Genomic DNA, 15,964 nt, shown 5'->3' on the forward strand with positions numbered 1-15,964 from the left:
CTGCAAAACCCACACCTTTAACCACCCATCAGTGCAACACTAGGCTTTAAAGATATGGTAATTGTAAGAAAGCCTTCACCAACAGCTGAGAAGGACACAAGGAGATGACCTCCTCAGCTGTTCTCCTGAAAAGCCTGATTGAAAAGACACAGCCAGTTCTTGCAGACCACCCCACTGGCCAGAGATAGCTTCCAGAGGAAGGTTATTTTGAGGCGCTTGTCTGTCACAGCTGTTGTCCCAGGCACCAGCGTGCTGTTGGATCCTCTTCATTCCTCTCGTTCTCTCTGTTGGCCGGCCGTGTGGACTACCAGCTCCATTATATTCCTCTACTTTTGGACGGGAGATCTGCACTTTGTGTAAGTACTGGATTTTGAAGTGGAAAAATTGTTCTCAGTGTAAACAACTTTTAGCTATATCACTTAAACAGTCGTAAACAGCTAGAGCTGGATTACGCAAGAGTCTGTATTATTGTAGGATACTGTTACGATTACTGTGCTTGATGTTGATTAATCTATATTGGCCTATGTTATGTATATTGAAAATAAATGAGAGGCCACAGTTAATGTCCAGAGTTTTAAAAAACACAGCTATATTTAACCCTTACTTAAAGCCTGATGATGGTCCACAGACCCCCTCCAAAATGTAGTCCATACTTAATTTAGTTTTATAGTGTTCTGAAATCAAGAGTGAATAAGGGAAGGAGGGCTGGTGTTCTACCCTCCTCCAAAAGTTACATAGTGCAGTTTCTGCAGTGTTGAGCCTAGTGTAGCAATGACTCTGTTGTCCCAAGTGAGTGAAGCATCACAATGATCCTGAATGTGTAATTTTAATGTAAAAATATGTTCCTAATGTTCCTTGAATATCCAGTGTAACATGAACTAATTAAGCCATGCTCCAATGGGCCACACATGAGTCATCTTCATGATATTAAACTGCCATTATACTGACACCTAGTGGACTGGATATATCAGGCACAGGTTCTGATAAAAATGTCTCATAATAATAATATTAATCACTTTCTTAAATATTGCTTAGTAAAAATGACTTATTTCTCCATTATGTCCAGGAATGTCCAGATAAGTACTGACTGGAACTAACAGTGTTGGCCCCAGTTTGTTCCTTGTACAATAGATTTCCAAGTGGCACCACCAGAGTGTCCCTAAAGTGGAGCTTTAGTCACGGAGGGCAGCTTTTGTCTATGTCTCTTTTTTTCCACTTTGCTCAAATAGTGGCATCATTGACATCAGAGGCTACGTGGCTGGAATAAGAAAGAGCTTGCCCATATTTAGAAGCTCCAAAAATAGAGCCAGGGCTTCAGAACAGGTGCCATGTGGCTCCCTGCTGGAGGCTGAGTGGTGATGGGTAGAAAAAGGAAAGGGGGGAAGGAGGGGGAGGGGGAAGGCTGTAATTTTAACCTGATAAAGCAGCCGCAGTCATGAAGCCACAGAGCCGGGGGATAAACAACCTCTTTGGATGTTTCCAAGTTCATTCCACATGAAATCAAATGGAGGTTGGGGGTGGGGGAGAGGGGGTCTGCCAGGCTTCCGTGGTGTGTGTCAGACGAGCGGCGATAACCGCACCACTGGGTTTGGTGCTATTTGCTTTGCTTTTTCCCACCCCCAGCAGTGTGTGTGTCACATGGATCTGAGACTGGCTCACTGGATTGTTCGATTCCAGCTGTTTTGCCTACTGCTTTTTCTGTTAAACCATCCTCTGATAGTCCTGACGTAGACACTTAGAAGTTTGTTGCTCCAGAAAAATGTTGCTCCTCACAAATGTAGGCTACAAACACACCTTAACACAGCCGACTAAGGTTTGATTCCCATTTTGAGTGGAAAGACTCATTAGTAGCACTGCATTAGCCTCTGTAACCTGATTACGTCTAGATAAGAGCGCCTCCAAAATGCGCTGTGAATATAGTTATAGTATGTGAATACTCTATGACTGAGGTCTTCAAATCCAGACCTTGGCTCCAGGTTCCAGGCCAGGATTTTAAAATGGCCAACCAGTATGGCACTAATGCTCTGTTCCATTTGAACTCGGGTGTGGGGAATAAAGTCCTGCTCACAAGTCCTGCTCAGAAAAAAGGGAACGCCAGACCAACCCCAAGTTCAGAATTCAAGATGGCTGCTAACATATCAACAGTGTGTAAAAGCAGGAGTATGACACAGTTAATAGGAACTTCTATGTATTTATGTCTAACTGTGGCATGTGGACATCAGTTATTTAGTGATATTGCTTATAGGGCTAACTGGGAGCAAACTATCAATCATAAAGGCATAGGTGTGATGTCATTCCCAGGTCTGTCATCTGACTTATGAGGTAAATGGAACACAGCATATACTGTAGGAGCTGCAACTGTTATTGAACCTGAAGGCCAGACCTGCCAGACATTTTAAAATCTCAACCTGTGACCTGGATCCATGGTTTGGATTTGAAAACCTCTGCTGTAGGTTTTTATGCATAAAAATGATGCGATGAATCGGAAATATATTTTACATCACTGATATATGGCATTCAAGCTTCGGTAAACACACTCACTTCTATGGCTTCAGTGGTTACATCAGTACAGAGGTAACATCATTGGCCCCCATGAGGTGCCCATGTGAGAGAGTCTGGGTAACCAGTCTCAGTAAGTAAGTCTCAACCAATAGAGTCCTTGGGCAAGACTCCTAACACTGCATTGGCCTACCTGTAATATCAGTATCCTTGTAAGTTGCTCTAGATAAGAGTATCTGCCAAATACCATAAACGTAAATGAAAACGTCAAAATAGCATTTAAACATTTTCTGTTTTTACTATTTACTATTTATATTCTGGATATGGGACTGTTCTTACAATGAGGAAGGGCTGTATTAATCTATTAAAATCACCATAAAATAATCCATTCTACAAACTTCTTAAAAGGCTATTTGACACTTTTGAATCTTTATGATGTGATTCATTAAACTCTTCTACCCTGAAAGGTGCCTCGTTTGGATCAGAAGGGGTAAAACTGAAATTTGATATTAGAGTGTCTTGTCCTTTCACACCTAATAAAACTGTGAAGCCATGCAGGCCTTAAAACTCTGCAACTCTCTATGTGAACGACTGCACCACATTACTATGACTGTGGCCTTATAGATAGAGGACTGGGCTTGGTACCGACCTGATCCCCAGAAGCCCTTTTAACAAGGCACTTAACACTTTAAAATACAGTAATTCCCTATAATTCTTGTAATTTGTACAGTTGAATGATACTAGGGCGGCACGGTGGCGCAGCAGGTAGTGTTGCAGTCACACAGCTCCAGGGGCCTGGAGGTTGTGGGTTCAATTCCCGCTCCGGGTGACTGTGTGTGAGAAGTTGGTGTGTTGTCCGCGTGGGTTTCCTGGTTTCCTCCCACAGTCAAAAAAAAAAAAACACACGTTGCAGGTGGATTGGCGACTCATAGGTGTGAGTTAATGTGTGTTATGACCAAATTAACTAAATCTAAACAAGTATAAATGTGTGTCTATGTTGCCCTGTGAAGGACTGGCGCCCCCTCCAGGGTGTATTCCCGCCTTGCGCCCAATGATTCCAGGTAGGCTCTGGACCCACCGCGACCCTGAATTGGATAAGCGGTTACAGATAATGACTGAATGAATGATACTACCATTGGAATTTTATATATTTATATATTTATTCTTGTTTATTTGTTCATTAATTGTGTGTAACCCTTATCCAGTTCAGGGACACGGTGGGTCTGGAGCCTACCCGAAATCACTGGGCGCAAGGCAGGAACAAACCCTGGAGGGGGCGCCAGTCCTTCACAGGGTGACACACATTCACACATTTATACTTGTTTAGATTTAGTTAATTTGGTCAAGACTGCTATATTGCACACTGCCAGTTGTGAAGTATGGGAGTGGTAGTGTGTTAATATGAGGCTGTTTGAATAGACATATCGGAGATGACCCATATAAATGAAACATTCTCCAGACACTTGGCAGAAATATTCCAACATAAGATTACAAATGCTCCTAAATACAAAATTAAACTAATCAAGAGGCTTTAAGAAGAAGGGTAACACCATCATCTGACCATAATTCTATAAAACACATATAGGGAATTGTAAATTGGAAGGCAAAGAATGCACTGCCTCTAGCAAAGAGGAGCTAAAATTACTGGTAAAAAAATAGGAGAATTGGAGAATCTTTCAAGTCAATTGCAGCCAAAAAAAGAGACAGGCATTCAAAATATCGGATGAATCTCACTAGTACAAGGTGCACTGACCTTTCTGCACTTTATTCTAATATATCTTTAAATTTTTATAGATATATAAACTATTTTTATAATTTTAGAGTTTAAATATTTAGTCATATTAAACTAGGGTGTACAAAAAGATGTATAAAACAGCTCAAGTAACATATAAAGTAATGAAGAATAATTTGCCTTCTATTATTAGACTACAGTTTAAATATGCATATTGTATCTACAGTATGGTCAACAGTATGTGTGTACTAGTCTGTATATATATAAATGATGGGTAAAAATCCAGTGGAGCGGTTTGACAGTGATGTATATCAGTGTATCATTGAGTTCAGCAGTGTACTTTTCAATAGTGAATAGTGAACACAGAGTGCACTATAAAGAAATTACATTTTTCTTTTTTTACTTTGGAAGTGAAAAACACATTTCATAAACATTTTCACCAAGGCCCACAATCATGTGTGTAAAACCTACATTTTAGGCAAAAGCTCTATACAATTCCTGCTGTTCCTGCTCAGGGCCAATCCTGTTAATCAGAAAGAAATGTTCTCTCATTTCCCACAAATCTGTATTTGCATTTTCTACAAACAAGAGCAGGCATTTGCATAGAAAACACAAAGCCTCCTTATTTACACGCGCTCCACAAATCGCCCGGCAGTGATCTGTCTCCAAAAAACCCTTTAGTGATTGGTGATTGGTGATTTAAAGCCTCCTTCCAAACTGCTCTCCAAACAGCACATAATCGCTCTTCATTAATTCGCCTGCTCTGTTTTGCACATCAAGCCAACACCATCATCAAGAACTTGGCAGAGCTGGCTGTTTTAATCAGGCTGTCTTTTATTAGGCTCAGGATTTTGACCTTACTGATAAAGTGTCAGTCACTGATATACTTTTGTACACTCTATGACCAATTTAATTGGACACCAGCATGTCCAACATTTCTTCAATTGGTAGTTTGTCTCCCCTTTCTCCTACTGTTACAGCTTCTACTCATCCATTGGTATTAGCCAAGGATAATGCCATGAACTGAACATTGGCAAGGGATGGGGAGGGGCAAAAACTACTCACAAGGCAAGGAATTCACTAATTCATGAGATGAAATTGCATTATTATTATTATTATTATTATTATTATTAAGGACTAATACAGTATTAGTATTATCTAATAAACAAACATCTAGACATTTTTATATTACAATAACTCTAGATATTGTGACCAAGGTTTAGGAAATTGTGTTAAATCAGGGAGCAAATTATTCAGCACCTTCTGTTACTCTGAATCAATACATCCATGTTTGAGCATTGGGTTCTACATTTAAATGCGTTATGGGAGATTTTCCCATTATCAAGTCTCCGCAGCATTATGTCAGAATGCACCTCTCAAGATCTGCCTACAATACTTAACATTACAAAGCTGCTCAGCTTCTTATTCTTTTTTTTTTTTTTATTATTTCCATCCCAGCTTAAATGGTGCAGGCACCAAAACATAATGGCTTCACCCTTTAAGGTGGAATGGGAAAATATGAACATGAAGCTGGGAAACTCATTTAAGTTAGGAAGATCCAAAGACGGGAAGACCTAGTCAGATTTTATTTAAATTGTCCCATCCACTTTAAATTATCCAGGCTATGAACATAACTGTGGCACCATTTAAGCTGGAACAGAAAATGTGGGGAAAAAAGCACAGGAAGCCCAGTTCTTGAATCGGAGGCAGATTTTTAGAGATGTTTCCCGAGGAAATAATGTCTAGAAATTTTGGAACATCAAGTGTCTTTCTTCAGCAGATGATGGAGAACATTTCGGGTGATGCCAGTGACCAAGTGAATGGTGATGAGAAGCAGGCCATGGACCCAATGGAGGACTTTGGCCAGCAGCTAGAGGACATCATCAATACGTACGGGTCAGCGTCCAGCCTGATGGAGGAGCAGATTACCATCTTGAAGAATGAGGAAGAGAAACTGGAAGATGAAGCTAGACCTGAGGAACTGGTCACCAGTGAAGATGCCAGCAGCAGCCCGGAGAAGAAGTCCACAGCTGAGAATGTTCTCAAAGGCCTTGGTAAGGAGTCTGTTTTATTTTGATTTGTAATACCTGAATGAACAAATTTATTTTCTATACAGCAGGTCCTATACACAAGGAGGAAGCCATGTTATAAATAGGTTTAGTACAAAATCTCTGACACATCCAGGCCACTACATTTTTTAACAAATTTTAGCAATTGTTAAGGCCGAAAAAAGTGGTACCAGTAGCACAATTTAGGAAATTATTAATTCAAATAGTCTTTATATTGACCCGGTACTCTAAACTATAAGCTCATTTTTTACCTTACACCCAGCTAGCAATTCTAAAACACATTTTTAGCAAAACACTAAACACAGGTTGCTACATTAAATAAAGCAATATAAACTGAACACCATGTGTTTCTATTTGGAATACACTGCCATGCAAAGACCACACCCTTGAATCAATTGCCCAAACCCAGCCCCATCAGGTGAAAACACTTATGGATAATCTTTACAAATCAGCACCTGGGGCTACAATAGCCAGACCCAGACAGAAGACCTGATGTATCCTAATCCCACCACCCCCACCCCCAAGGGTTCTTTAGAGATACAGGCCTATTATATTTTTGTGTTTTGTAATGTGTTACAGCATGTGTGTTTCTTTCAGTAATTACCCCAGTAATTGTATTTTACTTTATAGTAGTATGTACTAATCATGCAAAAATAGCCTGGATATTTGTGAAAACACATTTATGTATGAGTATTATGAGAGACCATCACGCTGAACACTCAAAGCTAGTAGTGTTATGAGGTTATTTCATCAGTGTGTAGTTACGGTGTAGAAAAAGCTGTTGGATGGCTGTGTGTGTAGAATTTGGATTTATAAATACCATTCTGGCAAGAGTTTCCAGAGTTTGGGTGATGTGTTTGCTTTGTTCAGACATGTAAGACATTTGGCATGTAGTGTATGTGGCTTGGGTAGCTGTGTGTTAAGTTTGGACAAAAGAAGAGTTAGTTCCAGAAATGGGGTCTAAGCAAACTCAAAAAACTGTAATGAATGAATGAATTAATTAATTAATGAATGGTGGAATGAATGGGATAATGGGGGGAATGAGTGTGGCAATGTATAAGTGGAAATTTGCAAAACTGGTCAAGATTTTGTGGGCTGTCTTTTTGTGTCTATATTGGACATGTTTAAAATATACATATGTATATTTATTAGTTTTGTAGTTTATTAGCAGATATTTATGTTTCATTTAATATTTAAGATTCTAATTCCAGCTGTGGACTTTCATGTGGATTTTCTGTATAACAGTTCTATTGTGAAAATGTACCGATATTTCACTTTGCTTCTGGAGCAGGAAAAGTAATGTACCTTCAAGGTACACAACTGAACTTTAAGGCCCGTGCTGTACCTTTTAAAGGACATTGACACAGTCTGTGCCTTTAACAAATATCAATGTACCTGTGCGGGACATGTTTTTCTGATAGTGTTGGGATTGCTTGGTATTGAGTTTGCAAACCTAACAGAATGTTTGTTCTATTGTCAGTTTATTAATTTTAGATTTCTTCCATTAAACTGGTTGAAAGCAACTTAAAACACACAGCACTTAGATATGGTTCATGTCAAAAATTTTATCAATGTATATTTAATTGAACTTTAACTCTCAAACAGCACATAATTATGTAGTTAGACTCCAGAGAAGGCAGTACCACTGCTCCACAGCCTAATGCTGGGGGTGTCTCTTGGTATTGGGCATGTCCTCAGTTCCCAAACGCTTATTAAATGTCGTTAAAAGGACAGGTGATGTATCACAGTGGTAAACATGCCCCTGTCCCAACTCTTTTGGAACATGTCGCAGGCCTCAAATTCAAAATGAGTTAATATTTGCAAAAAAAACAATAAAGTTTATCCGTTTATTGTTAATTGATATATTATTGATATATTAAATATCTTGTCTTGGTAGGGTATTCAATTGAATATAGGTTGAAAAGGATTTGCAAATAATCGTATCCTGTCTATATTTATGTTTTACACAACCGCACACCTATATTGGAATTGGGGATTTATAAGCTGTGTCTACAAATGAATGTCTGTGTCAGCAGTGAAGGCACCTTAAATTACTCACAAGGCATATATTATACTACTAAGAAATATTAACTTTATACTTCCAGTACAAAATGAAAACAGAATTTAATTCTCTTACACACTTGAGGTAGAGTGTGCCCATGTCCAGCTGCAGACAACCATCTGTCTGCCACACAGAGCGAGTGGAAACAGATTTCACATCTATGAGTCAGGTTCAGTTCCCTCTAATAGTTCCCTCCAACTCATTTACATTCAGAACAGTTCCAACTATTGGACGATGAGACTGACTCCACCGCCCATGCTCTACAATCTAACGCTGGGGGAATCTATACCCCTCTGACTGATAGTCTGACTGGGTATGGTGGTCATAGAAAACATTTCCAACATGTTAACCATCATCAGATTCATCCACAAGAGCAGGGATCAGAATTACAACCCACGTTACGGAATGTTCTTCCACACATTTCTACAGAGACGTCCTCAAATCCCATCATGCCAATGAAAATGAGAAGCAGTAGGCAGAAATAATAAGTCCTGGCTTCTGTTCAGTAACAGAAGCAGGGATTTCATTTCTAAACAGCAGCCTGGGAGCACATCATTTGGCAAATTCAGCATAAACTCTGTAAAATGTTTGGAAGGTATGAAAATGAGCCTTTTCTTTAAATCAGCACAAAATCTCAGGCTTATTTTTTGATGATGTTCCGCAGTAATTATATTCTGGAAATACAGTTAATTTGTCAAATCAGCTCTTCTTTTATTCTGTGGCAAAACATAAATAATTAGCCAGGTTTTGTGGCTGAGAACTTCCTATGTTCAGCAGCTTGTCTTGACCACACTCAGCCAAAGAAAAGTTTGCGGAGTAAAGTGACTGCAGCTTTTTATTGTTTCTAGCCCTGTGCTTCTGCCTGAAACAGCATCAGTAATGAAGAATAAGAAATATTATGGTCATCTATTCTTCTTGTTGTTGCTGCTCTTTGATTGTTGCCTATGGATTAGTTATCCATTGTTTCTGAATTTCACTACATGTTTAAACTGAACCTTAAAATAAATCAACGCACATAATCAGTAGGCAGAAATACAGTAAATCGCAGTAAATTGTTTTTTGTTTATATGTATATATTCATTCATTCATTCATTCATTCATTATCTGTAATTGCTTATCCAGTTCTCGGTCGCAGTGGGTCCGGAGCCTACCCAGGATCACTAGGTGCATGGCAGGAACACACCCTGGAGGGGGCGCCAATCTTTTTACAGGGCAACACACACTTACACATTCATTCACACACTCACACCTATGGACACTTTTGAGTCACCAATCCACCTACCAACGTATATTTTTTGGACTGTGGGAGGAAACTAGAGCACCCAGAGAAAACCCATGCAGACACGGGGAGAACACATTAAACTCCTCACAGACAGTCACCCAGAGCGGGACTCAAACCCACAACCTCCAGGTCCCTGGAGCTGTGTGACTGTGACACTACCTCCAAGTGTCTGTAGGTGTGAGTGTGTGTGTGTGTGTGTGTCGCCATGACTGGCACCCCCTCCAGGCTGTGTTCCTTGCACCCAGTGATTCTGGGTAGGTTACAGACCCACCGCCACCCTGAACTAGATACGTGGTTACAGATAATGAATGAAAGAATGAATGAATGAGTGAATAACATTCCATAATAATTAAACACTGCGGTGTAACTCCATAAGAATCAGTGCATATTACAGGCACACACACACACACACATACACGCACTACATTTTAAGTTCCGGGAAATTAAATGCTGCTGTATTATAAAGTGTTACTGAAGGTGCTACTAACACCCAGTCTAGATTAGCAATGAACTGCTGTAACAGCATAATTATCAACAATCTTGTTCCCACTGTGACTATATATACCAGAATTGAGGTTACAGACAAACAATGTGTCTGTTAGATGAATCTCATTCTTCTTGTGATGATTTCTATAGAGTATTCGGAAGTGCCATTCAATATTTGTGGAAAGAGTAGCAGTGGTCCAGTTCTGGAGTGAGCCAATAGCTTACCTTAATAATGCGCTCATGGTTGAGTGCAATCAAATATTCACAGCAATGTTCCAACATGTAGTGTAAATCCTAACCAGGAGGCTAGGTTGTTGCTACAGCAACGAGGGGGCAACTCCTTATAGAAACACATGCTCTTGCTGTTTTTCTGTCACTATTGCACTTGGTTAAATTGGCTCTAAAATGGCTGACTTAATATTGGACATTTAGTGATCTCCTCCACATTGTTTTGGCAGCAGATTGAAATGTTGGGGAATGAAGGAAGCATGTAGTAGCCTCCCCCTCCCAGTTTGGGATCATTATTTGATTAAGGAACACTAGAGGATATTTTTTTACCTCTTAATTACAACTTCAAAATCATTGTGATGCTTCACTGACCCTTAATTTGGAGACTAGACCCTCTGTCATTGTTACTCAGAATCAGCACTGCAGAAACTGCACTTTGTAACTTTTAGATGGTAGGATGCACCCCTCTCGCCTCCCACGTTCCCTCTGGATTTCAGGACAGTACTGTAAAAGTGAATTACACTAGCCCAGGAGCAAAAGAAATCATTTTAATTGATGTTAAGATGTTTTCTAAGAAGGTGAAAAACAGAGATTGATATTTTTTTTAATAAAAAACTGTTATTTAGGAATTCTTATGGGTGACATGTATAGAAGACAACCGATGAGGCTTTTGTATAGTCTTTTATGGTCTTAACAGTTTAAAGCCTGACACATCAAATAATAATATAATAAAACTGTTTAAAAAAATAATAATAATAAATACCCTTTAACCAAAAATCCTAAAGTTAATTTTTAAATTTTGGATCAAATACTTTTTGAATGCATCATATTTAGCAATATATTTTTACAATTTAACCATATTTTTTTTTTCTTTCATTTAGTTCACTGCATCAGTTAAAACTGTTCTTTAGACGTCTTTACAATTTTTTCTTTATTTTGATTGATGTCAATTAAACAATGAATAGCAAATGATTATCTTTTCTTCAGAACTTCTCAGGAAAACGTAACACTGAGCTGATGAGAAACACTGCTCCAAAGGTCCTTGACCTATGCGTACTCTGTTCTTCATTCTGACCTTTTTACATTTCATATACTGGTGGTAATAAAAACACCAAAACCACAAAGGTTTCCAGATTTAGAGAAATATGGAAAACAGAAACAGTTGTTTCTGTTACTGTCTGAACCTTGGCTTGAGGTATGAGGTCATTCAACAGACCTCCCACACTCACCTTTATCATCATCTTCCTCTGAATCTGTCTCACAAAATCTATGTCGACAACTGAGCGAAAACATTTTGCACACAAAGGCTTTTGGAAAACTAAAAACACTTTTGTTTCCACAAAAATACTTGGTAAAATTGTTTAAATGTGTTTTGCTGCTGCAAAGAACAGATTGAATTTTCTGAATATTTATCATAATTAATTTGACAGGTAGCATACACTACATCTATGAAATGGAACAGAAATGCTTAGGTTTACTGCAAGTAACATCATACAAATCATACCTGGAATTGCTTCAGTTCAGCAAAAAAGTAGTCTTGAGATTTTCTCCTATGTTTTCATGATGATAGCAATTTTGTAATAGTTTGGTAAATGCTTGGAAATGCTTCCACTTCATTCACAGTTAAGTAGAGAACTCAGAACATGTGTACCAAAAGGATGGAAGATTGTTTCAGTATTTCTCTTCATTAGATGATGAAAGAGCCATCTCTAAATTCATGTATCATATTTGATACGTTTGGCTTTAAGGGGTTAATATCTATTATATGTTTACATGGTTACAATTTGTGTATGGTCCTTGTTCAAAAATAAACATAACACATTAAGGGGAATCCTGAAAATTACCTGGGTTTCCCACTTATTCATCAATAGTATGTATCAAATTTGTATTTGTGAAATGAGTATTAAAAAACATATGAATGGAGAGGGGCTGGCTCTAGAGCAGAATACTTCTGTACTCATACGCTAGATACTGTACAGTTGTTTGGAGAATCTCCCTCAATTCTTAAGCAATGCCAGATCTAATAGGAGCATGTTTAGCTTGCCTGGATAGGAACCCTGATACCTTAAAACTTCAATTAATGCTGCTTCAGTTTTCATCCAAAAGATCAAAGCTTCACACATCAGACTGACATTAGAAGCCTCCTAAACGCCCCACTGTTTCTCATCCTGAAGCTCGCTCATACATCCCAAACCCCATGTGGTTTTTCCCACTCTTCATCTTTTACATCAGTTTATTCCCACACCTGGGCTTTGATGTGTGTGCAGGTAAAGAGGCTTCGCTACTGCTGCAGAATCTCAGCAAGCTCAGCTCAGCCGAGCAGAAGGTGGAGATGCTGCTGGAGAAGTACGCCGAGCTGGTGAGTGCCTGCCAGAGCTGGGCCATAAGAACACAAGGTCTTATTACATCAGCTTAAACATTAAATGTCATTCGTTGTCCATTTTCTCAGCTTCACTGACCATACTAGAGCACATTGTCTTTCTACAATTACAGACTGTAGTCCAGTTGTTGCTCTGCATGCTTTGTTAGCCCTCTTACTTCAAACGTCAGGACCTCCACAGAGCACGTATGATTTGGGAGGTGGCTCTTTCTCAGGGCAACATTGACGTGTTAGTATGTGTTGTGTTGGTATGAGTGGATCAGACACAGCAGTGCTCCTCAAGTTTTTAAACGCTGTGTCCACACTGTTAGATATACCTAATTGGTCCACCTTGTAGTTGTGATGTCAGAGACAGTAGCTCATCAGCTGCTGCAGATTGTCCTCTAATCTTTCATCATTGGACACGGGAAGCTGTTGACTGGCTATTTTGGGTTCTTAATGCAGCAGTAACAGAGGCTTTCAAGAATTCTATCATCTGATCCACTCTGATCTAGTGTCTGATCCACTCTTATTAAAATAGGTGGCCCTGTGGGGGTTTTGACAATTAAAGAAAATGCTGAAAGTTGGCTAACAATGTCTGCAGAGCAGATCACACTTGAGCCTGACTAAGTTTTGGATGGGGACTTCCAAGGGATGCTTAGATGTTTGCTGGAAGTTGTGATGGTGGGGTCAACAGGGGGCACTGTCCTAGTGGTCTGTGTGGAACCCAACGCCTGAGTGCAGTGATGGGACACACTGCAAAAAAACTTCAGCCACACTGTTGTGACTGATCCACTCATGCCAATGCAACACACTAAAACACCAGCAGCGGTCAGTGTCACTGCAGCACTGAGAATGATCCACTGCCCACACCATACCTGCTCTTTTAGTCTGGTGGGAACATGGGGATCAGAAAATACACAGAGAATTGGTATTTTTACAATATCATATCATGTAATAATATGTAATAATTTAATAATAATGCTGTAATGACCACATGAAGCTTCTTAGGCTTGATTTATGTTACTTACATGTGTATATATTGCTGACACATGCTCCACTGTGCACATATTCTGCATAGAAAGCACTGGCCTATAGAATGTGATGCTCTGAAGCAACTACACATGAACTTAATGTCACCATAACCACTACCAACGTGGGGTAGAAAAGGATACAGCCCAACAGCACTTTGTGGGAAGCAGTGAAACTGCTGTGATTCTAATAATATCTCACTAGCTGACACTTGGCACTGGCCATGGTGACCTATGGGTTCATGAGTGGTCACTCTATTGGACAGTGTTTTTCTATGGAGATTATACAAGCAGTGTGTGTGTGCAACTGAATCTTCAGACATAAAAGTGTTTGAATTGACCAATAATAACATAGTAATAGTAATGTAGCTATATTTAATGGAGATATAAGCCTGATAGACAAAGTATGTTCATAACAACAGCTGGAAGGGGGAACAAACAGAGCCCAGTAGAGTGGAAGGAGGGAAAGGAAATGTGGAGGGGGGAAAAAACAGAGAGAGAGCTCCTGGTGAGACGGTAGAAGTGGCTGCGCTTATACGGCAATGACCTAAATATTCCGCGCTCCGGGGCTGCAGAGCTGAATGAGAATGACGACGCAAGGCCATATGTCGCACTGGATGACTACAGCTCTCACTGCTTCTTCTGTTCAACAAACACAGGGACATCAGGGACACAACTAAAGAGGACAAAACCTATTGGTATACAAGGCAAATAAAAGGAAGGTCTGCTGGACCTTGCAGCACAACTGGACCCCACTGTTTGGAAAGGGGTGGGAGAGTACACACTTTGAAACAGAGAGGGGGGTGGGGGGGTGAATGAGGAAAAATCCTAGAGAGCTGCAACTGGTGCTGGGATGATGTACTTCCATCTCTGACTGCTGTTCCAAATCCTCTTAGGCTGCAACAACCCCCTCTTATAAACCCCCACCAACTACCAGATATTTGTCTTAAATCTGCTTTAGCAAAGCCAGTGGTGGTTAAATGCAGAATGTGGTGCCATGTATGGCACAATCTGTTTGTATATTCCTGTTATACATATATGCCTAGAGAACACACCACTGTTACCTAGTTACACTGCTCCAAGTCTCAAAGTCTCAAACCTGGGGCCAACCAAGTGCCCTTAGGATCTAGGGTACTCAAAAGTGTACCATTCTACTTGTAGATGTATACAAATTGAGCCTGCACATTTGAACAGCTGGGTCTGTAATGGTGTAGCTTATAATAATTGGCAATACTCATTAGAAGGGTGTATTGGTTTATAAGGTATTGGTTTAAAATATAAAACATCATGTGCAAAGATAAAGATATGTTGAACTCAAAAGGTAAATTAACTCTATTAAAACAAAGCCATTGGGTCCCATTTTAATATAAGGGTCTTATTACTGTGTAATTACAAGTTAACAACGTATGTAACAACAGTGAAATTAATGGTGATTGCAGCTCTACACCTTATGTTAAACCTGCATATCAACTTTAGTTTTTCTTATGTTATTACACAAGTGTGTCTTGATAGTTACTAAATAATTACATATAATAACAAGAGTAAAGAGTTACATAAGCTGTTCTTGAAAACAATCTGTAGTAACATTATTAATGTTTGTCAATGAGTAACTGCACAGTAAATAACAATACTTAATATCAATTAGCATGGACAGTTTTGAAGTGCAATAGAAATATTCCAAAATCTTACTTAAAAGTTCACTTATTTCCATCCAAAAGTCAATCCCACACAACAAAAGGCCAAATGTGTCCAATCGTTTGTATTTAGTTGCAGGAGCAGAGAGGTGACCAGAGGCAACTGAAGTTCCTGCAGAACAAGATTGGTGTGCTGGTCAAGCAGAAGGACCAGCTCCAGTTTGAGCACAGTCGAGCTATCCTGGCCCGCAGCAAACTCGAGTGTCTGTGCCGCGAACTCCAGAGACACAACAGGAGCCTGAAGGTGAGCAACATTCAACTTATTCTGCTTATCTGTCTTTTATAGCAGTGGTCATCAACCCTTTGTCCTGAAGATTTACCCACTACAGAGGTCAGCTCCTCGCCAGATATAATACACCTTATAACGCCGCTCAGCCAACTGACCGGGCAGCAGCAGTTAATCAAATGTGTGATATGGCTTTCAGGACAAAACCTGAAATACTTGTTATTTACTTTGGGTTAAGATCTGACAGATGAACCAATAGAACCAACAGCTGTTTACAAAATTTAAAATAAATCATT

The 15,964-nt window shown here is 39.5% G+C and overlaps 1 protein-coding gene across 1 annotated transcript in view; it reads left to right on the forward strand.

Annotated features, from left to right (window-relative positions):
• The first annotated feature begins 297 nt into the window (after positions 1 to 297).
• The window catches only part of txlnba (taxilin beta a), a 38,958-nt gene continuing 23,291 nt past the window's right edge, over positions 298 to 15,964 (forward strand). The window contains exons 1-4 of the mRNA XM_066677362.1: positions 298 to 356; positions 6,009 to 6,285; positions 12,626 to 12,717; positions 15,516 to 15,686. Of these exons, the coding sequence (XP_066533459.1) occupies positions 6,012 to 6,285; positions 12,626 to 12,717; positions 15,516 to 15,686 (537 nt within the window). The 5' untranslated portion in view covers positions 298 to 356; positions 6,009 to 6,011. The remainder of the gene's footprint in view (positions 357 to 6,008; positions 6,286 to 12,625; positions 12,718 to 15,515; positions 15,687 to 15,964) is intronic.

This window comes from Hoplias malabaricus, chromosome 7 (assembly GCF_029633855.1).
Source record: "Hoplias malabaricus isolate fHopMal1 chromosome 7, fHopMal1.hap1, whole genome shotgun sequence".
NCBI lineage: Eukaryota > Metazoa > Chordata > Actinopteri > Characiformes > Erythrinidae > Hoplias > Hoplias malabaricus.